Genomic DNA, 24,352 nt, shown 5'->3' with positions numbered 1-24,352 from the left:
CAGGCAGTGCTCCTAACCTCTGAGCCATCTCTCCAGCCTCACTAGCAATTTTCCAACTGGCTTTTCAAGGGATATTCTTCCATGCAGGTCCAAACATGACCACAAGGGGGCGAAGGAGCATGAAGAGCCACGAAGGAAAAGCTCTTTTTTTCTATCCCAGTAGCCTGAGTCAGTTTCTCAGATTAGAATGTGGGAGCCCTTGGGATGGCGGTGGGGGGCGTGGGGGAAGGAAAGAAGGCTTGACCCAAGAATGTCAGAAAATAGGCCTTTAAGAACTTAGAAGCTGGGGCTGGAGAGATGGCTCAGTGGTTAAGAGTGCCACCTGCTCTTCCAGAGGTCCTGAGTTCAATTCCCAGCAACCACATGGTGGCTCACAACCATCTGTAATGTGATCTAACACCCTCTTCTGCAGATAAAGCACTCATACGCAATAAATAAAATGAATAAATATTTTAAAAAAAACTTAGAAGCTGGCCTGGAGAGGCAGCTCAGAGGCTAAGAGCACTGACTGCTCTTTTGGAGGTACTGAGTTCAATTCCCAGCAACCACACATAACCATCTATTATGTGATCTGATGCCCTCTTTTGGCCTGCAGGTGTACATGCAGAGCACTGTAAACAATAAATAAATCTTTTTTTTAAAAACCCAACACTTAAAAGCCTGAACCAGGCACGGTGGCACACGCCTTTAGTCCCAGCACTTGAGAGGCAGAGGCAGGCGAATTGCTGAGTTGGAAGCCAGCCTCGTCTACAGAGTGAGTCTGGGACAGCCAAGGCTACACAGAGAAACCCTGTCTAGAACCCCACCCCACACACACACCCCGCACCAAAACAAACTAACAAACAACAACTTAGAAGCTGGGTGGTTGTGGCACAGTGGCACACATGGTTTGGTTGGTTTTTCTTAGTAGGGTTTCTCTAACACTTTGGTTTTTTTTTTTTTTCCTTTGAGACAGGGTTTCTCTGTGTAACCTTGGCTATCCTGGACTTGCTTTGTAGACCAAGCTGGCCTCAAACTCACATTGATCCGCCTGCCTCTGCCTCCCTCAGTGCTGCGGTTACAGGCGTGCACCACCATGCCCAACTGGTGGCACACACATTTAATCCCAGCACTCAGGAGGCAGAGGCAGAAGGATCTCTGAATTCAAGGCCAGCCTGGGCTACATAGTGAGCTCTGGGCCAGCCAGGACAATGGAGACCTTGTTTCAAAAAAAAAAAGGCAAACAAAATAAAAACCTTGAAGCTATGTTGGGACCGTGGCTCACCCTTGTGACCCCAGAACTTAGAGGGCGGAAGCAGTAGGCTCAGGTTCACCCTCAGGCGCACTGGGATTGCACATAGCACCTGGCTTCTTCACATGGGTGTTGGGGCTCTGACCTCGGGGAACCTCAGGCTTGCGTGGTGTTGCCAAAATTCCTTCCTGGGAGGAGTCACAGGCAAGTTGTATCCCTGTCCTCCTGAGGTCCCAAGACACATTCCACCAAAGTTCACATGGGCAATCGGTGAGGTTTTGGGGGGGCTTCCCTAGAGAGCCCTGGTGAGGGGTCACCCCACCCTGCAAGTTAACTGAGCAGGGTTGATGGTCATCCACGTATAAATGCAGCCCCCCCCCATACCTTTTCTGAGGTCACTTGCAGCTAGGACAGAGTTGTGTGCCACAGCCAGTGCCTGGCTACTGGGGGTGGGGGTGGGGCAAATAGATTTAAAAGTCCAGCCGAGGGCTGGAGAGATGGCTCAGAGGTTAAGAGCACTGGCTGCTCTTCCAGAGGTCCTGAGTTCAATTCCCAGCAACCACATGGTGGCTCACAAGCATCTATAATGAGATCTGGTGCCCTCTTTAGGCCTGCAGGTGTATGTGCAGTTAGAACATTGTGTATGTAATAAATAAATAATCGTTTAAAAAAAAAAAAAAAGGCCAGCTGAGACAATCCTTTTGCAAGAAAACACAAGTCACTCCCCAAAATGGCAGTTGCTGGGCTGGAGATGGCCACACACCCCATCCTTCCCCCGCCCCCACCCCAGCAAGCACTGTACACTCTGAGCCATTTCCCCAAGGCTCTTTGAAGAGTTTGCTGTTTGGTTGGTTGGTTGGTTTTTTGAGACAGGGTTTCTCTGTGTAACCCTGGCTGTCCTGGACTCCCTTTGTAGACCAGGCTGGCCTCGAACTCACAGCGATCCGCCTGCCTCTGCCTCCCGAGTGCTGGGATTAAAGGCGTGTGCCACCACGCCCGGCTCCTTCCAGGAGTTTGAACTCAACAGTCTTTGGCTATGACACCTTCAACTATTCCAAACTAACTCTAATCGCCATTCAGTGAACGGCACGCACACTCCCGCTTCCGTACTGGAACTGGAAGTGGGCTAGGAGACAGTATGGAAGTGACCATTAAAGTCAGTGAAAGAGTCACAGATCTGTCCCCAGTAAAGATACCCAATGGTGACAATGGTGACATGGCCTGTGACAGGGGCCAGCAGGTGGCTAGAACCCCAAGAAGATTTATTTATCATGTATACATTGCTCTGCCTGCACATATAACAGCCTTGGCTGTTATAGACTCGCTTTGTAGACCAGGCTGGCCTCGAACTCACAGCGGTCTGCCGACCTCTGCCTCCCCGAGTGCTGGGATTAAAGGCGTGTGCCACCATCACCTGGCTAACTTGCTCCAGGTTTAAGTAAGAGAGGCTGTGGCTCTGAGATTGAGAGCACTTGTCCAGGGCTGGAGAGACGGCTCTTCCAGAGGTCCTGAGTTCAATTCCCAGCAACCACATGGTGGCTCACAATCATCTATAGTGAGATCTAATGCCCTCTTCTGGCCTGCAGGTGGACATGTAGGCAAAGCAATGTATACATGATAATAAAGAAATACATCTTTAAAAAAATATAAAAGAGTACTTGTGGCTCTTACAGAGGACTCAGTTTGATTCCCAGCACTCACGTTCACACTGGGCAGCTCACGATTGCCTGTAACTCCAAATCCAAGAGATCTAACGCCCTCTTCTGGCCCCAAAGGGCAATTGCACAATGTGTGATCACATCCCTACGTACATACACACTCCTACATATAATTTATTTTAACACCCTTTAAAAAAAATAGTGGTATTCTGCAGAATTCACTTGATTTTGACCTGTGCCCTCGACAACACACACACACACACACACACACACACACACACACACACACACACCCCAAATACATAGACCATACTCCAGAAGGCTCAGTGCATAAGTCTGTATTTCTGGATGATATAAAAGAGTAAACTTAAAAAACAAAAACAAAAAACAATGCCCCCAAACAAACACCAATGGCTCCCCCAAGGCATAGTGGCCCATTCTTCCCACCCAGATAAACAGAGACTTCTGTCTGTCTGTCTGTCTGTCTGTCTGTCTGTCTGTCTGGTCCCCCACCCACCCCCATAATCCCCTCTGCTATAGACATACTCTGGGTATATATTACTCTACTCCACAATAGACATCTCCCAAAAATAGACCTCAATCCCGCTGCAGCGCTCTCCCTTGGCCCCCCGCACCCCTGTTTCAGACTACCCGCCACTGCAGCACACTCGTGTCTTTTCCCCCAGTGGTTAGGGCCATGCTGTCATCCCACAAGAAGGCCACATTGGTCACATGGCTGCTGTGTCCACCGTATTTGTGGCTGAGGGCCTATAAGAAGGGGGAGAAATGGGGGGGGGGGGGAAGGTCAGATGGAAAATGTCACCTGGAGGCCTTTGTCATTTTCCTCTTCATAGCCTTTAATTACATTTGGGGGAGGGGGTGCAGCAGGCTTTTACTGTATAGTCCGGGTTGTCTTTGAGCTCACAAAGCCCTTGCTTCCTCTTTTAATTAAATTAAATTAAATGAACAGTCCTAGGGAGGCAGAGGCAGGGGGATTGGGAATCCAAAGTCTTATTTGGCTATATAGGGACATAAAATAAAATAAAATAGAATAGACACCCCTGCACAGGAATGAATAGTGCCTCCAACCCCACACCCTCAGACCCTCCAGAGAGACTCACTCTCGGCTGACAGCAGGGATAGCTGAACAGGTGCACTTTGCCGAAGTCATCAGCAGAAACCAGCAACTTCCCATCGTGAGAGCGGGCCACAGCGTTGATGTCTGTGCCATCTGCCCCCTCGGGCCAGATCCCTATAGATGTGACAAGAGAAGTGATAAAAATCTGCCCGGAAGCCGGGCATGGTGGAAACAGAAGAAAAAAGTTCAAGACCTCCCTGGAGGCTTATCTCAAAAAGTTAAATAAAAAAAAGAAAGAAAGAAAGAAAGAAAGAAAGAAAGAAAGAAAGAAAGAAGCTGAGGTGTGGCTCAGTGGTAGAGCCCCTGCCTAGAATCCCCCAGTGAGGGGCTGGGGGCGTGGCTCAGTGGTAGAGCCTCTGCCTAGAATCCCCCAGTGAGGGGCTGGGGGCGTGGCTCAGTGGTAGAGCCCCTGCCTAGAATCCCCCAGTGAGGGGCTGGGGGCGTGGCTCAGTGATAGAGCCCCTGCCTAGAATCCCCCAGTGAGAGGCTGGGGACGTGGCCTGACCCTCCCCGTCCCAGTTCAAATGGCTCTCCCTCCAGGAGGCCCTCCTCAAAGACTTGTCCCAACACTCTTTTCCCAGTGCCATTTCACCTGTCCCAGCTAGTCCCTCTGTGGGTCACACTGTTGAGAGTGAGGCTGCCTTCTTCATTGAACTGTGAGCTCCGTAACAACAGAGATGGGACGTCACCACTATATCCTAGCATCGCCTAGGCCTAGACTTGGGGTACCTGCTGGAGCAGGTGGCTGAAGAAGCTAGCTTCAGAGTGGAGCCCTCTGAGTCAGGTGGGCCACGCCCGCCATGCATTATTTCCTTAAAGCTCTGAGGGACTTCAAGTGGTCGCTTTCCTCTGCCCTTCCTCTTTGCCTAGTACCATCGCAGTAAAGGAGTGAGCTCCGCAGTCTGGAGGCCGGCAATGGAAGACAATGAAAATCACAAGGCAGGGTTATGTCTCAGTGCTCCGGTCTTCTCAGGGGAAACTTCCCCGTTCCGGAACTTACCGAACACACCAAAACCCAACACACAAGTAGCGGTGGCCCACTCCACGTTTCTCACGGTGTCTGCACTGGTGATCTGCTTACAGGTGGCGGCGTCCCCTGGGGCAGACAATCGGGAGAGATGCTCAGGGCCTGAAGAAGTACCATTAGCCAATCTATTTCCCGGATAACCCAGCACTGAGGTCCTAGACCGAGGGGTCGAAGGTCCCTGAATTTAGTGCTGTCTCTCTGGACCAGCCGGACGGCTAGATTTAGGGCGCTTTTATGCCAAAACCTGAGCTGGATACATTTGCATAAACACCTGCTGTCCATTGGTCAAAGTGGAAGGGAAATAACGGGCTAAAACGGGCCACCCCGGGAAAGAAACCACAAGCTAGAGATTGCTGGGTTCCAAATCGGATCAGCTCAGACAAACTCTAGGAATGGGGAGTTGTATGCAAATCACATGCAAATGAGGTTGGCAGGAAGGAGGAATCCCGGCAGTGGGGGGGGGGGGGGGGAACTCACAGTACAGAATCTCGTAATCCCCGGAGTTGGTGACAAAGCAGGTGCTGTCCTGGGCCCAGTCCAGGTGGGTGATAAAACTGGAATGGCCCTGCAGGGGATGCAAGGGTCACTTAGAGCATAGGAGAGGGCAGAGCCAGGGAAAGGGGACGGATTAAAATCTGGATTAGGAGGCAAAATACACAGTGAGAACACATTGGGCTGGAGGGAGGATACACAGGTCTTCTGAGGGTGGGGGCGGGGCCAGACTACCATGGGCGGGGCCAGACTGTGAGGGGCGGGGCTGACAAAAAAGGGCTCTTAAGACAATGGCAATTTAGGACAAGTGGGCAGAACTCCACGGGGGGCGGGGGCGGGGGCGAGGGTGGGTAGGGTTTAAATGTGAGGGGAGAGGCTACACAGAGGTGTTATTGGGGATGGGAGGGATAGGTTTAGGATGCGGGGGCGGGGCTACAAATGGGGGCGGGGCTTGGAAGATGAGGGTTGGGGTCTACACAAAGGGGCGGCTTAGAACACAATAAGGAATGAGGACGGGGGCCAACTGAGATGCCGTGACGTAGTCAGGGCAAGGAAAAAAAAAATCAGCTGCGTTCTGAAGCTCTTGCTCCCTTGTGGCAGAAAAACGGTTAATTTCGCACCCCACTGGCCAGGGTGGTTGGCGCGGGCCGGGGGACCACTGCCCACTCACCGAGCACTTGCCCAGGCGGCTGACCTTGCGGCCACCCTGGTCCACCGTGTACACGTACACCAAGTTGTCGTGGGAGCCCACAGCCAGGTACGCCCCGTCTGGGGAGGGGGAGGGGCTATGAGGAGGCACCCAGACCCCGCCCCCTTCTCTCTCAGACTCCGCCCCTCCACCACAGTCCCCGCCTCCCTCCATGACTAGCCCCTCCCATGGGAGGGGGCTTCCCCTCCCAGCCTGTACCCCTGAACCTCAGTCCCCAAGGCCCTGCCTTCCCAGGATCCTACCTGGCGAAAAGCTGACCACAGAGATCTGCTCGTTGCCGTCTGTGTGGATAGCCACCAGGTCATGGGTGTCTGTGTCCAGTAGCAGCCACCTTGAAAGACGAGGCGTGATGGGTGAAGAATGAGCTGCTGTTATTAAGGTAGAGAAGATGCGGGGGTGGGTGGGTGGGGAGCCTGAAGGACAGATTAGCGCCTCCCAAATGCAGGACTAAGGGGGCGTGGCCACATTGCCATGGGTGGAGCCAGACAGTGGAGGAGTCGGGCCAGGCAGAGAACGATTAACAACACCACCTACCCCGCCTTCATCTCTCACCTCCTCCCTCTTAGAAGCCTGTGGTCTTTCAAATAGGTGGGCAGAACCCCACGAAGGGGTGGGAGGGTAGGGATGCAGTGAATGCAAGGGGCGGGGCCAAGGATAGGCCCCAGGAAGGAAGCCCCAGGGCCTCTTAAAGAAGGAGGGATAATAAACTGATGAGGACTCTGTCTATTCAGTAGTACCTGCCGGTCACCGTGCCCACCGCCAGGACAGAGCCGCTGGGGTGGAAGCCAGCCGAACGGGCAGGGTCCTGGAAGGGAAGGACAAAGGGCTGGGGTCCCCAAGTCCATCTAGGCACACCCCAACCTCAGACCCAGCTCCTAGCATGGCCTGAGGTTCTCTCTGCCCAACGATGCCTTTCAGAAACCGCCAGAATCCATCCCCTTTCTTTCTTTCTTTCTTTTCTTATTTATTATGTATACAGCATTGTGCCTGCATGTACACCGGCACACCTGAAGAGGGCGCCAGACCTCATTATAGATGGTTGTGAGCCACCATGCGGTTGCTGGGAATTGAACTCAGGACCTCCGGAACCACAGTCAGTGCTCTTAAACTCTGAGCCATCCCTCCAGCCCCTAGATGCCCTTCTTAAAGAGACCGAGTGTGTAGCTTTCTCCTGACCCGCTGGCCCTTAAGTGTGAAAAGCGGCCGTTTCTGCAGAGCCCTCTGGCTCTGTTCCCATCTTAGTTACCTCGATGGTCCTGCTCCAGAGGGGTTGGTGGGTCTCTGAACTCCACAGATGCACCAACTTATCCTGCCCACCAGTCACAAACTGTGCCCGGCTAGGGTGCGTGGCCAGGCCCCACAGCTCTTCCACATGTCCCTGCAGGAGGAAGAAGAGGGGGATGACGGGAAGGAGCCGTTGGGCGGGCAAGCCAGGCAAGCCCCTTCTGCTCAGGCACCCTCTTCCACGATGGGCTGACTTAGACCGCCCTGCGGCTTGAAATAAATCCTGTCCCTTTCCCAAACCCTTTCTTTGCTTTCTCCTTTGCAGAATGGAAGGGAGGAGAGAGGGCGGCTCAGAATCTGACCTCAGTAGTGCCGGGGTGTATAAGGTGGTGCCTGCCTTTAATCCCAGCACTCGGGGAGGCAGAGGCAGGAGGATCCCTGTGAGTTCGAGGCCGGCCTGGTCTACAAAGTGAGTCCAGGACAGCCAGGGCTACACAGAGAGACCCTGTGGGGGGGGGGGTGAGGGGGGGAGGTGGATTTGACCTCAGTAGCCACACAGGCCCCATTCAACCTGGCTACACACCTCCCAGGTTTCAGCCCTAAGGGCCTGGGAAGAGCTTAGTGACCTTTTCCTAAGAATAGAACTGAGAAGTGTAAGGTGACAGAGGACCCTCAGCTCTCTTACTGATGATGGGAGCCAGCCACCTAGTCAGCTGACCTCACTTTGGAACCTCCGTTTGTGTGTGTGTGTGTATATGTGTGTGTGTGTGTGTGTATGCGCGTGCGCGCGCTTCTGAGTACAGAAGCCAGAACTCAGTGTTAAGTATTTTTCTCTATCTCTCACTCTTATTGCCTTTTTAATTTTTTTAAATTTATACTCATTTATTTTGTGGGTGTCATCTGGGTGCATTGTCAAGGCCTGCGTGTGGAGATCAAATGACAACTTGACAACGTTAGGCCTTTCCATCCACCATGGAGTCTCCAGGGATTGAACCCATGACTTGCTGGCTTGGTGGCAAACGCTTTTACCAGCTGAGCCAACTCACCGGCCGCTGCCTTGTTATTTTTTGAGACAGGGTCTCTCCCTGAACCTAGGATAGACAGGCGGCCTAGCAAGCTGTGAGGATCAGCCTGCCTCAGCCTCTCTAGTTCAGGGACTGCAGCCGTGTTACTGCCACACCCAGCTTTTTAACCCGTGGCCTCTGGGGAAATCAAGCTCAGGCCTTCATCTTTACACAGCAAGAATTTATTTTATTTTATTTTATTTTTTATTTTTTATTTTTTTACCAACTGAACCGTCTACTTAGCCCTGTTGGTTTTGGGGACAGGGCTTCCCTGTCTTGTCAAGGCTAGCCTGGAACTCATAGCAATCCTCCTGCTCTCCAGCCTCCTGACTGCTGGAATGGATCCATGCTCAGCTTGGAGCCTCAGTTTCATAGGCTATAAAATGGGGCCAATTATCCCATGTTCCTCAGAGGATATGACTGGAGAGTGACACAGCAGCACAAACCTAGCTCTCAGGATATGGAGGCAGGAGGGGCAGGACTTCAAGGCTATCCTCAGGTGGGTAGCTAATTCAGGTCTAGCCTGGGCTACACAATACCTTGCCTCAAAAGTCAAAAAACAAAAACAGCCGGGGGGGGGGGGGGCGGGGATGGGGTGGTGGCTGCAGCGCACGCCTTTAATCCCAGCGCTCGGGAGGCAGAGGCAGGCGGATCGCTGTGAGTTCGAGGCCAGCCTGGTCTACAAAGTGAGTCCAGGACAGCGGAGGCTACACAGAAAAACCCGGTCTTGAAAAAAACAAAACAAAACAAACAAAACAAAAGACAAAAATAAAACAAAGAGCTGGAAATACAGCTCAGTGGAAAAGCCCCTGCCTAGAATCCCCCAGTGATGGGGTAGGGGCATGGCTCTGTGGAAAAGCACTTGCCTAGCATGCCTGAAGCCCTGGGTTCAATTCTTAGCAGCACACAAAAGAAATAAATGAAGTGTGTGTGTGTGTGTGTGTGTGTGTGTGTGTGTGTGTGTGTATGTGTGTCACACGGGTAACCCCAGCACTTAGGAGGCAGAGGCAGGGGGATCTCCATGAATCCAATGACAGCCTGCTCTACAGAGTGAGTTCCAAGACAGCCATGGCTACAGAAAGAAATCCTGTTTTTTAAAAAAATTAAAATTAAAAAATAAAAACAAACAAACAAAGAAAAAGGAAAAAACAACAAAAGAAATGAATGAAAATGGCAAACACAGGCGAGGCTAGGTTAAAGAAGGTCCTCAGAGAAAATAAAAGTCGCTAGTAATTGTTAACCCCCAAAATGGCAATAACCATTGTAGTCACAGGCAAGAATTTATATTGATAGATATTTACAATTATATTTGTTATATTATATAAAATATAATTTATATTATGATAAATATTTAATAGTTACGTGTTTGCTATGTTAATATATTAAAATTTATAATATATTAAACTATTAACAATTAAATTAATATGATAGATTAATATAGCAGCATATGATTATATATTATATATTAATGATATATAGATAATAGAGAATACAGCTGGCTCCATCTGTACACCTTGACACTCAAGAGGCATGAGGCAGGCAAGTTTAAAGCCAGCTTGGGCTTTTTTTCCGACATCTTAGTGAGGCTGCAGTGGTTGTGGCCACTTTCCTAGCTTCGCCATGCTGCCCAAGGACCACAAGAAGAAGAAAGATGCTGGAAAGTCGGCCAAAAAAGACAAAGACCCAGTAAATAAGTCTGGTGGCCAAAAAGAAGAAGTGGGCCAAAGGCAAAGTTTGGGACAAGCTCAACAATTTAGTCCTGTTTGACAAAGCCACAGATGACAAACTCTACAAGGAAGTTCCCAACTATAAGCTTATTACTCCAGCTGTGGTCTCTGAGAGACTGAAGATCCCGTTGGCTCCTTGGCCAGGGCGGCCCTTCAGGAGCTGCTTAGTAAAGGACTTATCAAGCTGGTTTCCAAGCACAGGGCCCAAGTAATTTACACGAGAAACACAAAAGGTGGAGATGCCCCAGCTGCAGGTGAAGATGCATGAGCAGGCTAAATCAGCTGTCCATTTGGGAAAATAAAACTTTATTAAATCAAATGAAAAATAAATAAATAAATAAAGCCAGTTTGGGCTACCTAGAAAAATTCTGTCTCAAAACAACAACCAAAAAAAAAAAAAAAAAGATAAATAAATACTCATAGAAATGGTTAAGGCTCTTTCTGGATTCTGGGAAAGAAAGTCCTGCTAGTCAAGCCAGGTATGATGGCACACCCCTCTAAGTCCAGCAGAATTGTCATACGTTCAAAGCTGTATCTGCTAAACAGCAGTACTAGGCGAGTCATTATACACATAGTGAGACTCTGTCTTGGGGAAACAAACCATACCCACAAATAAATGATTAAAAAGAAACCCTGGAGCTGGAGGGAAAGCTCAGTAGTTAAGAACACTGGTTGCATGGGGCGGTGGTGGCGGCGGCAAATGCCTTTAATCCCGGCACTCAGGAGGCAGAGGTGGACAGATCTCTGTGGGTTCAAGGCCAGCCTGGGCTACAGGGCTGCCCAGAGAAACCCTGTTTTGTAGGGGGAAGGGGAAAGGGGGAGGGGGAGCACAGACCGCTCTTTCAGAGGATTCTGGTCCTATTCTCAGCACCCACAGGGTGGCTCACAACCACCTGTAGCTCCAGCTCTGAGGGATCTGATGCCCTCTTTTGGCCAATGTGGGCATTGCATGTATGTGCACAGAAACAAAGACAAAACACCCACACATTAATAAATAATAAATAATAATAATAATAATAATAATAATAATAATAATAATAATTTATTATTATTATTTAAAGATTTATTTATTTATTGTATATGAGTGCTTTATCTGTAGAAGAGGGCATCAGATCATGTTACGGATGGTTGGGAGCCACCCTGTAGTTGCTGGGAATTGAACTCAGGACGTCTGGAAGAGCAGGTGGCGTTCTTAACCTCTGAGCCATCTCCCCAGCCCATTATTATTATTATTATTATTATTATTATTATTATTATTATTATTATTAATGATAAAATCCTGATGGCCTTGCTTTATCTTTTGGGGTGTGTTCACCCTCAGGAATTTGCCCATTTTCTTTGAAAAGGGCTGTCTCCTTTAGCCTCTGTCTCTTCCAAGCTGGGATTACCTCCGTGCACCCCCACACCCAGTTGGGTTCTGCGGCTTAAGTTCAGGTGTTCACGTTTGCTAGGCAAGTGCTTTGCCGACTGAGCGGCCTCCCCAGCCCCGTCTTTCCGCTATCTCCTTATAGAAACCGGGATGGCATCTTAATGCAGCGGCGGCAAAGATCCCGGCTGGACTTGCAGAGGACAGAAAAACAGGGATCACATACGGAAAGCGGGACCGGTGAAGAAGGAGACCCAGGACACTGTGAGCAACTCCTGCCTCGTCAGATCCTCCTCACGCTGTCACTCACCCCGTCTGACAGACACGGGAGGGAAGGCTCGCGTGCCTAGCATCACACAACTAAGGAGATACACAGTTGCGATTTCCATACAAGCAGCCAAGTCCCAGACTCCAACTTCCAAACTGCTATGCTACACTGCCTCCTGCTGGGTGGGCTTGTAACAGAGTATGGCACACTGGGAGGCAGGAAGTGGGGCATTTGCGCGGCAAGAAGAAATCAGAGCCCAGTGTGGTGGGGTACCTGAAATCCAAGTGCTTGGGAGGTGGCTCAGGAGTCCACAGCCAGCCTTGGCTCCATTGTGAGTTTGGGGGGGGGGCAGCCTGGGTTACATGAGACCCACATTTCAAAGACGAGAGAGAGAGAGAGAGAGAGAGAGAGAGAGAGAGAGAGAGAGAGAGAGAGAGAGAGAGAGAGAGAGAGAAAGGCACAGTGGCACACGCCTGTAATCCCAGCACCCTGGGAAGCAGAGGCAGGCGGATCTCTGTTAATTTTGAGACCAGCCTGGTCCACAAAGCGAGTTCGAAACAGCCAAGGCTACACAGAGAAACCCTGTCTCAAACACTGAGGGGGGGGCGGGGAGGGAGGAAGGGAGAGAGAAAGGAAAGCAGGAAGGGGATGGGGAAGAGAGAAGAAGTAATAAAGTCAGTCCCACCCCAGGAATGCCTTCTAATAGATGCTTGGGACCCAATTTAGAAGGCAAATAACCCTTCGGGGAAGTTCTGGGCCATGGCAGCGTGGTAGGTCAACAGTTGAAGAGAAGGGAAGGGACGTGGGGTTTCCCAGGCCAAAGAGAAAGGGATGCGGCGGGGACGGAAAGAGGAAGGGAAAGAAATGGAGACGTGTGGTGATAGCGACGATGATGGTGGCGGCGGTGAGCATGTGGGAACAAAACTGGAGAGGTGCTCACCTGGACAAGCAGCGAGAAACCTGTGTGCACTGAGCCAACCAAGATGGAGTTCCGGGTGGTCCCCACGTACAGTGTGTCTCCTCGGCCCTCTGCCACGGTGCGCACGGGGCCAAAGTCCTCCGGGACCTGAGATGGTAGAGGATGCATGGGAGCTGTGGGTGTGTTAAGAGCCCTGGTGGGGGGGGGGGGTAGGGGCCTTGCCACAATCCTACGAGGCCATCCCCCGCGCCCTTGTCCTCACCTCCACCTCCTGCACCTTGCTGTAGTCCGAACCCCAGAGGACCACCCGACGATCGCGGCCCCCTCCGGACACCAGCGTCCCGTCCCGCAGGGCGCAGAGCCCAAACACGCCGCCATCATGGGCTCCCAGTATTTCCTGGGTGATGCGGTTCCCACCTGTGGGGAGATCAGGGATGGGAGTTGGCACGGTGGAGGCTGGACCTAAAAGCCTTGAGGCCCGCATCCAACTGCTCACTCATCTTTCTATCTTTCCCTTGGTCCTTGCTCCCGCTGCCCACCCACCTGCCCACCGTCCACGGACTCGGTGCTTTATCGTCTAGGCACTGAACCACCTGACCTCACGCCCACCCGCCCATCCTTTGATTTGTCCACTCATCCACCTCCTTCTCCATGGCTCCTTCCACTCACCCGTCTAACGGGCTGCCCACCCATCCATCTCTCTCTCTCTCATCAGTCATCAGTTCCGCCGTCGATCGATCCGCTCATCTATCTACGCATTCGCCTACCTATCTACTGGTCCATCAACAATCTTGTATCCCCCTGCCGCCCACACAGTCTTCTACAGTTATCTATTTAATTTTTTTTGGTTTATTTTTTACTTTTTTTTATTTTTTGGTTTTTCGAGACAGGGTTTCTCTGTGTAGCCTTGACTGTCCTGGACTCACTTTGTAGTCCAGGCTGGCCTCGAACTCACAGCGATCCTCCTGCCTCTGTCTCCCGAGTGCTGGGATTAAAGGCGTGCGCCACCACCACCCGGCCTACAGTTATCTATTTAATGAGCCAACAATCAATCATTCCTTCCACTTGCATTCATTCATTTATTCATCTGTCTACTGACCTATCAATCACTCTACCACCTCACCCATCAACCCATCTCCCCACCTGCCCATCTACTGGTCCATCAACCCATCTCCCCACCAGCCCACCTACTGGTCCATCAACCCATCTCCCCACCAGCCCGCCTATTGGTCCATCAACCCATCTCCCCACCAGCCCGCCTACTGGTCCATCAACCCATCTCCCCACCAGCCCGCCTACTGGTCCATCAACCCATCTCCCCACCAGCCCGCCTATTGGTCCATCAACCCATCTCCCCACCAGCCCGCCTACTGGTCCATCAACCCATCTCCCCACCAGCCCGCCTACTGGTCCATCAACCCATCTCCCCACCAGCCTGTCTCTTGGTCCATCAACCCATCTCCCCACCAACCCGCCCATTGGTCCATCAACCCATCTGCCCACCAGCCCACCTACTGGTCCATCAACCCATCTCCCCACCAGCCCACCTACTGGTCCATCAACCCATCTCCCCACCAGCCCGCCTATTGGTCCATCAACCCATCTCCCCACCAGCCCGCCTACTGGTCCATCAACTCATCTCCCCACCAGCCCATCTACTGGTCCATCAACCCATCTCCCCACCAGCCCGCCCATTGGTCCATCAACCCTTCTGCCCACCAGCCCACCTACTGGTCCATCAACCCATCTCCCCACCAGCCCGCCTACTGGTCCATCAACCCATCTCCCCACCAGCCCGCCTACTGGTCCATCAACTCATCTCCCCACCAGCCCGCCCATTGGTCCATCAACCCATCTGCCCACCAGCCCACCTACTGGTCCATCAACCCATCTCCCCACCAGCCCGCCCATTGGTCCATCAACCCATCTCCCCACCAGCCTGTCTCTTGGTCCATCAACCCATCTGCCCACCAGCCCACCTACTGGTCCATCAACCCATCTCCCCACCAGCCCACCTACTGGTCCATCAACCCATCTCCCCACCAGCCCGCCTACTGGTCCATCAACCCATCTCCCCACCAGCCCGCCTATTGGTCCATCAACCCATCTCCCCACCAGCCCGCCTACTGGTCCATCAACCCATCTCCCCACCAGCCCGCCTACTGGTCCATCAACCCATCTCCCCACCAGCCCGCCTACTGGTCCATCAACCCATCTCCCCACCAGCCCGCCTACTGGTCCATCAACCCATCTCCCCACCAGCCCGCCTACTGGTCCATCAACCCATCTCCCCACCAGCCTGTCTCTTGGTCCATCAACCCATCTCCCCACCAGCCCGCCTATTGGTCCATCAACCCATCTCCCCACCAGCCCGCCTATTGGTCCATCAACCCATCTCCCCACCAGCCCGCCTACTGGTCCATCAACTCATCTCCCCACCAGCCCGCCTATTGGTCCATCAACCCATCTGCCCACCAGCCCGCCTACTGGTCCATCAACGCATCTCCCCACCAGCCTGCCTACTGGTCCATCAACCCATCTAGCCATCTACATCCATCCTCCCATCCTCTCTCTCTCCCTTCCGTGTCTCTCTTCCATTCATTCGCTTCCTCTCTCACCACATTACCCGTTAGTTCTTCCTTCCATTTAAATATCCACTCATTTTCCAATCCACCTGACTCATTCACCCATCCATCTTCATTCATCACTCACCAACACAACCAGCAAAGGTTTAGCTTTGTGGGGCCGAGTTTCACATGGGAACACAGTGGCGACCGAGGAAACCTCAGATCACACTTTCACAGGGCTCGTGCCAGGGGCAGAGATGGACTGGCCATCGCCAGTCAACGAAAACACAGGTGGTTGGTGCCATAAAGGGACACTCAGGAGCCTGTGGCATCCTGCAGGGGGCGCTCCAGCCTGGTGACGCAGAGAAGGTTTAGGCATCCTGCAGGGGGCGCTCCAGCCTGGTGACGCAGAGAAGCTTTGTTGAATGAAGGGACCGGTAATTAAAGATCTAAGGGTCGAGCTGAAATTGCCTTGGTCGAATGGATGGAAAAGTTGTCCGAGGAGAAGGAATAACCTTGTCTTGCAAGGGACAATAGGAGAGATTAAAGACTGCTGAGGGGACCGGAAGTGGCTGCTGTGACTGAGTGCCCAGGCAAGGACACCTGTTCCGTGTCCATTCTCTGGCTATCCCCACACACACTCATCATCCATGCATCCATCCGATCACAAACCCATCAATTCATCCATTCTTTTTTGTTTGTTTCTGTGAGACAGGGTTTCTCTGTGTAGCCCTGGCCCTGGCTGTCTTAGACTGGCTTTGTAGACCAGGCTGGCCTCGAACTCACAGCGACCCGCCTGCCTCTGCCTCCCGAGTGCTGGGATCAAAGGCGTGCGCCACCCCGCCCGGCTGATCAATTCATCCATCCGGTCTTGCATGTAGCCGTCCGTGTATCCCTCTCCCTCACCCGCTCACGTACCCATTAGCTCACTTGCCCGTCCATTCATGCCCCTTTCGTCCACCCGTCTACTCATTCACAAATCTCTCCACCGATTCATCCTCCCGCCCGCTCTTCCATTCACGCATACATAACTCCACCCAGCCTCCTCCCCGCTCGCTCACACAGCACACACTGGCTACTGCTGAGTCATCTCACACACTTGTACTCAGCCCTTGGTTGCTAGCGTGAAGCCAGCAGTGGGTTAGGCTAAGGGAACCACGGACGACTTTAACAGAGTTGGGGATGCCTGGGGCTGAGCCTTGTCAAGGATGCTGGAGAAAAAAAAAAAAATGAGAATTTACCCTAAAAGGGCTGGAGAGGCGGCTCAGTGTTAGGAGCATTTGTTGTTCTTGCAGAGGACCTGGGTTCAGTTCCTAGCACCAACATGGTGGCTCACAGCCACGCATAACTGCAGCCCCAGGGTATATGATGCATTCTGGGCTCTGTGAGCATTGCATGCACAGGGTACACACATACGTGCAGGACACAGCACCACACACACACAACTAAATAAACATTTTTAGATTTACTTTCTTTTTTTGGGAGGGGGGGTTTTCAAGACAGGGTTTCTCTGTGTAGCCTTGGCTGTCCTGGACTCGCTCTGTAGACCAGGCTGGCCTCGAACTCACAGCAATCCGCCTGCCTCTGCCTCCCGAGTGCTGGGATTAAAGGCGTGCGCCACCACCACGCCCAGCCTTACTTTCATTTTTTAAACTGTGTGTGTGTGTGTGTGTGTGTGTATACGTATGTGTGCATGCAACTCCAAGCCAGAGAAGTTGGATTCCCTGGAGGTGGAACTACAGGATTACAAGTCCCCTGACAACAGTTGCTGGGTAGCAAACTCAAGTCCTATAGAAGAGCAGACAGTGCCCTTAACCACTGAGCCGTCTCTCCAGCCCCCAAATAAGTAATTTTTGAAAAAGAAAAAGGAAATGGAAGAGGAGGAAAAAAAAAAAAAAAGAAGAATTTATGCTAGCGTGGGGCTGGAATGGTAGGTCCATGCTTACAGTGCTTGCCGCGCGAGTGTGGTGACCTGAAATCAGACCCTAGAACACACGTAAATGTGCAGCCTTAGAGAATGGAGACAGCAGAGCCAACTGGCTAGCAAGACTGGTCATACTGGTGTACTCTGGGCTCCATTGAGAGTCCTGGTGTGCTCTGGGCTCCATTGAGAGTCCTACCTCAGTGAATAACGTGGAAGATTGACTATGGCCACTACTTCTAGCCTCCACACGCGCTTGCATACATGAACGCGCGCGCGCACACACACACACACACACACACACACACACACACACACAGGAGGAGAAATTTATCTTACAGTGACCATCATCCCACACGCGCATCGTTAAAGAAAGGGAGATTCGAGCCAGACTGGTGGCGCACACCTTTAATCCCAGCACTCGGGGAAGCAGAGGCAGGTGGATCGCTGTGAGTTCAAGGCCAGCCTGGTCTACAAAGTGAGTCCAGGACAACCAAGGCTACACAGAGAAACCCTGTCTTGAAAAAGAAAGAAAGAAAGAAAGAAAGAAAGAAAGAAAGAAAGAAAGAAAGAAAGAAAGAAAGAGATTCAGCCAAGAGTATTCGAAAAGATAGAGGTCGGAGCCCACACTACTGTACTGATACTAACCTTTGCCCCAGACATAGAGGTTCCCACCCGAGTCTCCAGTGACCACGTCGCCACCTTCCAAGAAGGTCACACACAGCACATACTTTGGTTTCTCGTGTTTCTATAGTACAGGAGGAAAGAGGAAGGACGGCGTCAGAGCGTCACTGGGGCAGCGCCGCCTTGTGCCGGTCACAGGAATCCAGGGCTTTTGGTCCCAGGGAACCCCTGTGGCTTGGGGTGGGAGACCCCGTAGAGAATATCCGCCTTTCCCCTTCTCCTCCCAACCAAAATGCTCAGGCCACTCCTGGGAGTTCGGATCACGTTGTGACCCTTGCCCCTCCTTTCTGTGCCCCTCACTTCTCTGACAGTTCTGTCTTCCGTTTTCTCTGCTTCCTCTCATATCCCTGCGTTGGGAAACCCTGTTTTTCATTGTCCCGGCTGTATCTCCGTGCCTCAGACCCTCAATGCTTCCTTCTGAGCCGGGAAGAGTGGGGAACCCTCTCCGAAGCTCCCCTTTACCTGCCATCCTAGGCCTTTTATGTCCTGTTCTGATTCTTTGCGCATGCGCGTTGCTGGATGCCTACGCACCTGCATTCACATGGCAGGCAGAGGACAACCACGGTGCCATTCCTTAGAAGGCTTCCACCTTGGCTTTTGTTTGGTTTTCTTTTCTTCCTTTTATTACTTTCTTTCTTACTTAGTTTTAGACATAGGAGTCTTACTCTGTCACCCAGGCTGGCCTTGAACTCACTGGGATCTGCCTGCCTCTGCCTCCCAAGTGCTGGGAATAAAGGCGTGTGCCAGTGTGTTGATTTGTTTTGTTTGTTTGTTTTGTTGTTGTTTTTGTTTTGTTTTTAGGGTTTTTTTCAAGACAGAGTTTCTCTGTGTAGCCTTGGCTGTCCTAGACTCGCTTTGTAGACCAGGCTGGCCTCAAACTCACAGCGATCCGCCTGCCTCTGCCTCCCACTGTCCACCTGGCCCTCTGACTGTCCACCTAGACCTCTGACTGTCCACCTAGCCCTGTGACTGTCCACCTGGCATCCCTGCCTGGCCGTTAAGATCAGCCTGTCCACGAATCGCCAGCACTCACCTCAAACAGGCCCTGCCGCTTGCTCAGGCTGCCTCCCTCCAGGCTCCAGAAGTAGATGTGCGATTTCCCACAGGTGATCAGCAGGCTGGGCTCGGTGGGGTGGAAGGTAGCCACCAGCACCGCCTCATTGGAACACTGTTAGAGACAGATTCTGAATGAGGACCTCAGGGCCACCAGGGCCACCACACCCATCCCACAGAGGACTGCCCTGGACAGACTGCTTGCAGGAACAGGTAGTAGAGAGCAGTGGGCCCTATGGGAGCCCCTGTTCTGTGTTATGCACTTTATAAAACTCATCTGATCCCCGTTGTCCGCTGGGAAACAAGGCCCATGACTGCTTCCTATCATAGATGAGGCGCAGAGAGGGCAAACACTGGCTTATGGCTACACAGCCATCTAACGGCTGTGCCCAGAATCCAGCTCACAAAAGTCTAGTTCCAGAACAGCACCTCTTATCCCCTTAGCCATTGCTAAGGAGGGGCCTCCATTTAGAATCAAGCTTCCTGCTCTCGGCCCAGCCACGTGATCTTGGGTGAATATCTTTTTATTTATTTATTATTTATTTATTTATTTTGGTTTTTCGAAACAGGGTTTCTCTGTGTAGCCTTGGCTGTCCTGGACTCGCTTTGTAGTCCAGGCTGGCCTCGAACTCACAGCGATCCGCCTGCCTCTGCCTCCCGAGTGCTGGGATTAAAGGCGTGTGCCACCACGCCCGGCTTTAAATTTTATTTTTTAAATAATTTATTCAGACTACATCTCAATTGTTATCCCATCACTTGCATCTTTCCGTTCCCCCCTCCCTCTTTCTTTCACCCTCGTCCCCTACCCTAGACCTGTGACAGAAGGGGACCTCCTCCCCCACCATATGATCACAGCCTATCAGGTCTCATCCAGATAGCCTGCTGCCCCTTCCTCTGAGTGCCATCAGGCCTCCCCACCAAGAGGTAGTGATCAAATAGGGGGCATCAGAAATCATATCAGAATCAGGCCCCACTCTCCACACAACTGTGGAGAAGGCGCTGTCCATTGGCTAGGTCTTGGGCCAATGTCTTATCTCACGACCATGCCTCCTTGCGACCCCAACCCTTCCCCCCAAGAGACTCTCGCTATTCACCCAGACTGTCCTGGAACTCACTAGGCAGACCAGGTTTCTGCGAAGATGGCGGATCCACCTGCCCTCCCCGCAAGCGCTGGGATTAAAGGTGTGCGCCGCCAGAAGAGCACCAAACTCATGACGTTCTTTGCTCAGCCTCCCCCTGCATTCTGAGATTCGATGTGCGTCACACAACACCTCGCTTTGGCCACCCACATCATACCCAACTTTCCACCTCCCGTGAGGAGGATGTCGCTACTGATCTCATTTTGAACAGGAGGCAACCGAGGTTCACAGTGTTGGAAGCCATTTGCACGGCCACCCAGCAGAGGACGCCAAAGTCCACTTAAGTTCGAGTCTGGTTGCAGATACCTAACCATATAGTACAGCGCGTCTGAAAGGGTCACCCACCTTGCTGTCCACCACCTTGCTCTCCTTGGCCCAGTCCCACACAGACAACACATGGTCATTGGATTCATCCACCGCACATAGCAGGTTGCCCCCATTCTGGGAAAGACAGAGAGGTGGGTTAGAATCCATTCGCCACATGTTCAATAACATTTACAAGGCTGGGCGTGGTGGCGCACGTCTTTAATCCCAGCACTTGGGAGGCAGAGGCAGGCGGGTCTTTGTGAGTTCGAGGCCAGCCTGGTCTACAAAGTGAGTCCAGGACAGCCAAGGCGACACAGACAAACCCTGTCTTGAAAAACAAAAACAAACAACAAAAAACCAAAAAGCATTTACAGACATCCTCTACAGCGCAGCACATTTCCGTTGGTCAGTATTGACTGACAACTTGATAGAACCCAGAATCACCTGGGAAGGCCAGCAGTATTGTTATTTTTTTAAATGAAGCACCACATGTCTCATATTTTTGTAAATATCTTCTCCATCACCTTCTGCTTGGTTTAGTAAAGAGTTGAAAGAGCCAGGCATGGTGGCACACACCTTTAATCCCAGCACTCGGGAGGCAGAGGCAGGCAGATCGCTGTGAGTTCGAGGCCAGCCTGGTCTACAAAGCAAGTTCAGGATAGCCAAGGCTACACAGAGAAACCCTGTCTCAAAAAAGAAACCAAAACACAAAAAAAGTTGAAAGGCTTATAAAGCAGAGCAGGGGAGGATAGGCGGGACTTCCTGGCAAAGCAGGTAGGCGGGACTTCCGGCCAGAGGTAGGCACTGGACATTTACTAACCAGACGGGAGGAAGAAACAGTTACCAGTACCGATAAGAGGTACCCAGCCACGTAGTGGAATGTAGATTAATATAAACGGGGTAATTTAACGTATACGAGTTAGTTTGGAACAAGCCTGAGCTAAAGTCAAGCTTTCATGTTAATAAAAAGTCTCTGGGCCATTACTTGAGCAGCTGGCGGGTCAGGGTTAGAGAGTCTGGCGATTAGCGCATGCTCAAATTCATCGCTTTCCGCGCCCGTGGGAAGAGATGCCCTAGCGGCTTCAAGGTCCTGGTGCCTTGACTTTCCTTTGTCTTTTAAGTAACTTTTCTTAGACTATCTTAGCATCAAGAAATTAAAACAAGCCTTGGCAGGGGTGGTGCACGCTTTAATCTTAATACTCAGGAGGCAGAGAGGTAAGTAAATCTCTAAGTTTGAGGCCAGCTTAGTCTACAGAACTAGTTCAAGCACAGCCAGGACTACACAAAAAAATCCTGTCTTTTTTTTTTTTTTTTTTAAGATTTACTTATTTATTACATATATGGTGTTTTGCCTGCCTGTGTGACTGCCTGCCAGAAGAGGGCACCAGATCTCATTATAGATGGCTGTGAGCCACCAAGTGGTTGCTGGGATTTGAACTGGAGACCTCTGGAAGAGCAGCCAATGCTCTTAACCTCTGAGCCATCTCTCCAGCCCCCAAGAAATGCTATCTTGAAAAAATCAAAAAGGAAATAAAAGACAACACTGTTTAAATTGTTTTTTTTACCCTATGCAAAAATCTTGTGTGTGTGTATGTGATACTGGAGATGGAACCAGTCTTATATTAGGCATGGTTCTACTGCTAAGCCACGCCCCCAGCCCCTCACTGGGAGATTCTAGGCACGGGCTGTATCACTGAGCCACGCCCCCAGCCCCTCACTGGGGGATTCTAGGCAGGGGCTCTACCACTGAGCCATGCCCCCAGACCCTCACTGGGGGACTCTAGGCAGGGGCTCTACCACTGAGCCACGCCCCCAGCCCCTCACTGGGAGATTCTAGGCAGGGGCTCTACCACTGAGCCACGCCCCCAGCCCCTCACTGGGAGATTCTAGGCACGGGCTGTATCACTGAGCCACGCCCCCAGCCCCTCACTGGGGGATTCTAGGCAGGGGCTCTACCACTGAGCCATGCCCCCAGACCCTCACTGGGGGACTCTAGGCAGGGGCTCTACCACTGAGCCACACCCCCAGCCCCTCACTGGAGGATTCTAGGCAGGGGCTCTACCACTGAGCCACACCCAAGTCTTGATCCTTGTCCTGGTTGGAGAAAGAGCCTCACTTGACTACCCAGGATATGAACCAGTGAGATGGTTCAGTGTGTTTGCTGCTAAATCTGATGACTTGATTTCAATTCCCAGCATTCATATAGTGGAAAGAGAGAGAACTGACTTCTGCGAGTTGTCTTTTGACCATACATGCATGCACACAAACGTATAATGAATAAATAAATGTTTAAAAGTCTTAATTAGTTAAAACTGCCCAGGCTGGGCCTTGAACTTATGTTGGCTTCAGCCTCCTTAGCATCCGGGGAGTCTGGGGTGCACCACCATACTCTGCCTCTTAAACACTCTTATGATGGCCGGACAGTGGTGGTACACGCTGTTAATCCCAGCACTCGGGAGGCAGAGGCAGGCAGATCACTGTGAGTTCGAGGCCAGCCTGGTCTACAAAGCGAGTTCAGGGCAGCCCAGGCTAACACAGAGAGACCCTGTCAGGAAAAACAAAAAACAAGACTGTTACAATGACTCATCCCTAAGAAATGTTGCAGCCTACACAGCTGGGATTTTTTTCTTTGCAAATTCTATTCTATTTTATTTATTTATTTTTAAATTTTTTATTTTTTTGGTTTTTCGAGACAGAGTCTCTCTGTGTAGCCTTGGCTGTCCTGGACTCACTTTGTAGACCATGCTGGCCTCGAACTCACAGCAATCCGCCTGCCTCTGCCTCCCGAGTGCTGGGATTAAAGGCGTGCGCCACCAAGCCCGGCCCAACAAATTCTATTTTATTATCATATGTGTATGGGTGATTTTGCCTGTAAGTACGTCTGTACATTAGACATGAAGTGTCCATGAAAGCTACAAGAGGGGCACTGGACCCCCTGGAACTGGAGGCATGGACAGTTGTGAACCACCATGTGGCTGCTGGGAACCAAACCCAAATCCTCTGAAAGAGTGGCCAGCCATCTCTTCAGCCTCCATACTTTTTTTTGTTTGTTTGTTTCATTTTTTGGAGACAGAGTTTCTCTGTGTAGCCCTGGCTGTTCTAAAACTCACTCTTGTAGCCTTGGCTGTCCTGGGCTCACTTTGTAGACCAGGCTGGTTTTGAACTCACAGCGACCTCCCTGCCTCTGCCTCCCGGGTGCTGGGATTAAAGGCGTGCGCCACCGCGTCCGGCTATCACAGTTGGGAATTCTTGCTGACGTCATCTACTCTGCACTGTCTTATGGGATGGGGGGCACTGAAACGGGATCCTGCTGCGGACGTCCGACTTGTCTCCAACTTGCTACGCAGCCCAGGCCGACCTCAACCCGCAGTGAAATCCTACCTCTGTGTCCTGAGTGATAGTGTTTTCTTTTTCTTTTCCCCCCCCCCTGCCCATTTGGTGCTGGAGATGGAATTCAGGGCAGCGTGCAGGCTTGGCACGCGCTCTACGGCTGGACCACGCCCCCGTCCTCTGGAATGGCTTTTTTATGTGCGTGGAATTCAGCTGTTATCAATGCCCTGGGGCTCGGGGAGGTGGGGCTGGCAAGATGGCTCAGTGGGTAACGGTGCCTGTTGCTAATTCTGGCTTGAGTTCTGTCCCTAGGACAACCCCAGGAGAGAGGAAACTCCAAGCAGTTCTTGGCCGCCACAGGAATGCCGGGGCGCTTGTATGAATGTACGTGTGCAAATACACCCACTGTAGAGACCAAACCATTTTGTGTTCAGGGCCTGAGAACTTGACACTCCCCCCCACCCCCACCCCCCGACCCCCGCTGGAGTTTCCAGGGAGAGCCACAAACACACAGCTAGTAACCGGTCCT

General features: G+C 51.7%; 1 protein-coding gene and 1 pseudogene across 6 annotated transcripts in view; one reads left to right on the top strand and one right to left on the bottom strand.

The window, feature by feature from the left end:
* Positions 1 to 3,212: 3,212 nt before the first annotated feature.
* The window catches only part of EML2 (EMAP like 2), a 34,456-nt gene continuing 13,316 nt past the window's right edge, over positions 3,213 to 24,352 (bottom strand). For 4 of the 5 annotated variants that reach the window (XM_084771352.1, XM_084771353.1, XM_084771354.1 and 1 more), the window contains 13 exons: positions 20,533 to 20,628; positions 19,029 to 19,163; positions 17,960 to 18,059; positions 13,086 to 13,240; positions 12,845 to 12,970; positions 7,502 to 7,633; positions 6,993 to 7,060; positions 6,498 to 6,586; positions 6,217 to 6,314; positions 5,532 to 5,619; positions 5,028 to 5,123; positions 4,011 to 4,141; positions 3,213 to 3,657 (listed from right to left, as the gene is read on the bottom strand). In XM_084771352.1, the coding sequence (XP_084627478.1) occupies positions 3,532 to 3,657; positions 4,011 to 4,141; positions 5,028 to 5,123; positions 5,532 to 5,619; positions 6,217 to 6,314; positions 6,498 to 6,586; positions 6,993 to 7,060; positions 7,502 to 7,633; positions 12,845 to 12,970; positions 13,086 to 13,240; positions 17,960 to 18,059; positions 19,029 to 19,163; positions 20,533 to 20,628 (1,440 nt within the window). In that variant the 3' untranslated portion in view covers positions 3,213 to 3,531. Of the gene's footprint in view, positions 3,658 to 4,010; positions 4,142 to 5,027; positions 5,124 to 5,531; positions 5,620 to 6,216; positions 6,315 to 6,497; positions 6,587 to 6,992; positions 7,061 to 7,501; positions 7,634 to 12,844; positions 12,971 to 13,085; positions 13,241 to 17,959; positions 18,060 to 19,028; positions 19,164 to 20,532; positions 20,629 to 24,352 lie in introns of those variants that run through there. The other variant, XR_014777140.1, reaches the window with a different exon arrangement.
* On the top strand, positions 10,019 to 10,907 carry LOC311591615 (small ribosomal subunit protein eS25-like; annotated as a pseudogene). The gene has a single exon. The product of its transcript is annotated as a small ribosomal subunit protein eS25-like (transcript).

Source organism: Acomys minous (assembly GCF_964271855.1).
Source record: "Acomys minous genome assembly, chromosome: 20".
NCBI lineage: Eukaryota > Metazoa > Chordata > Mammalia > Rodentia > Muridae > Acomys > Acomys minous.
Note: the sequence above shows the minus strand (reverse complement) of the source record. Positions and strands in the feature narration are given on the sequence as shown.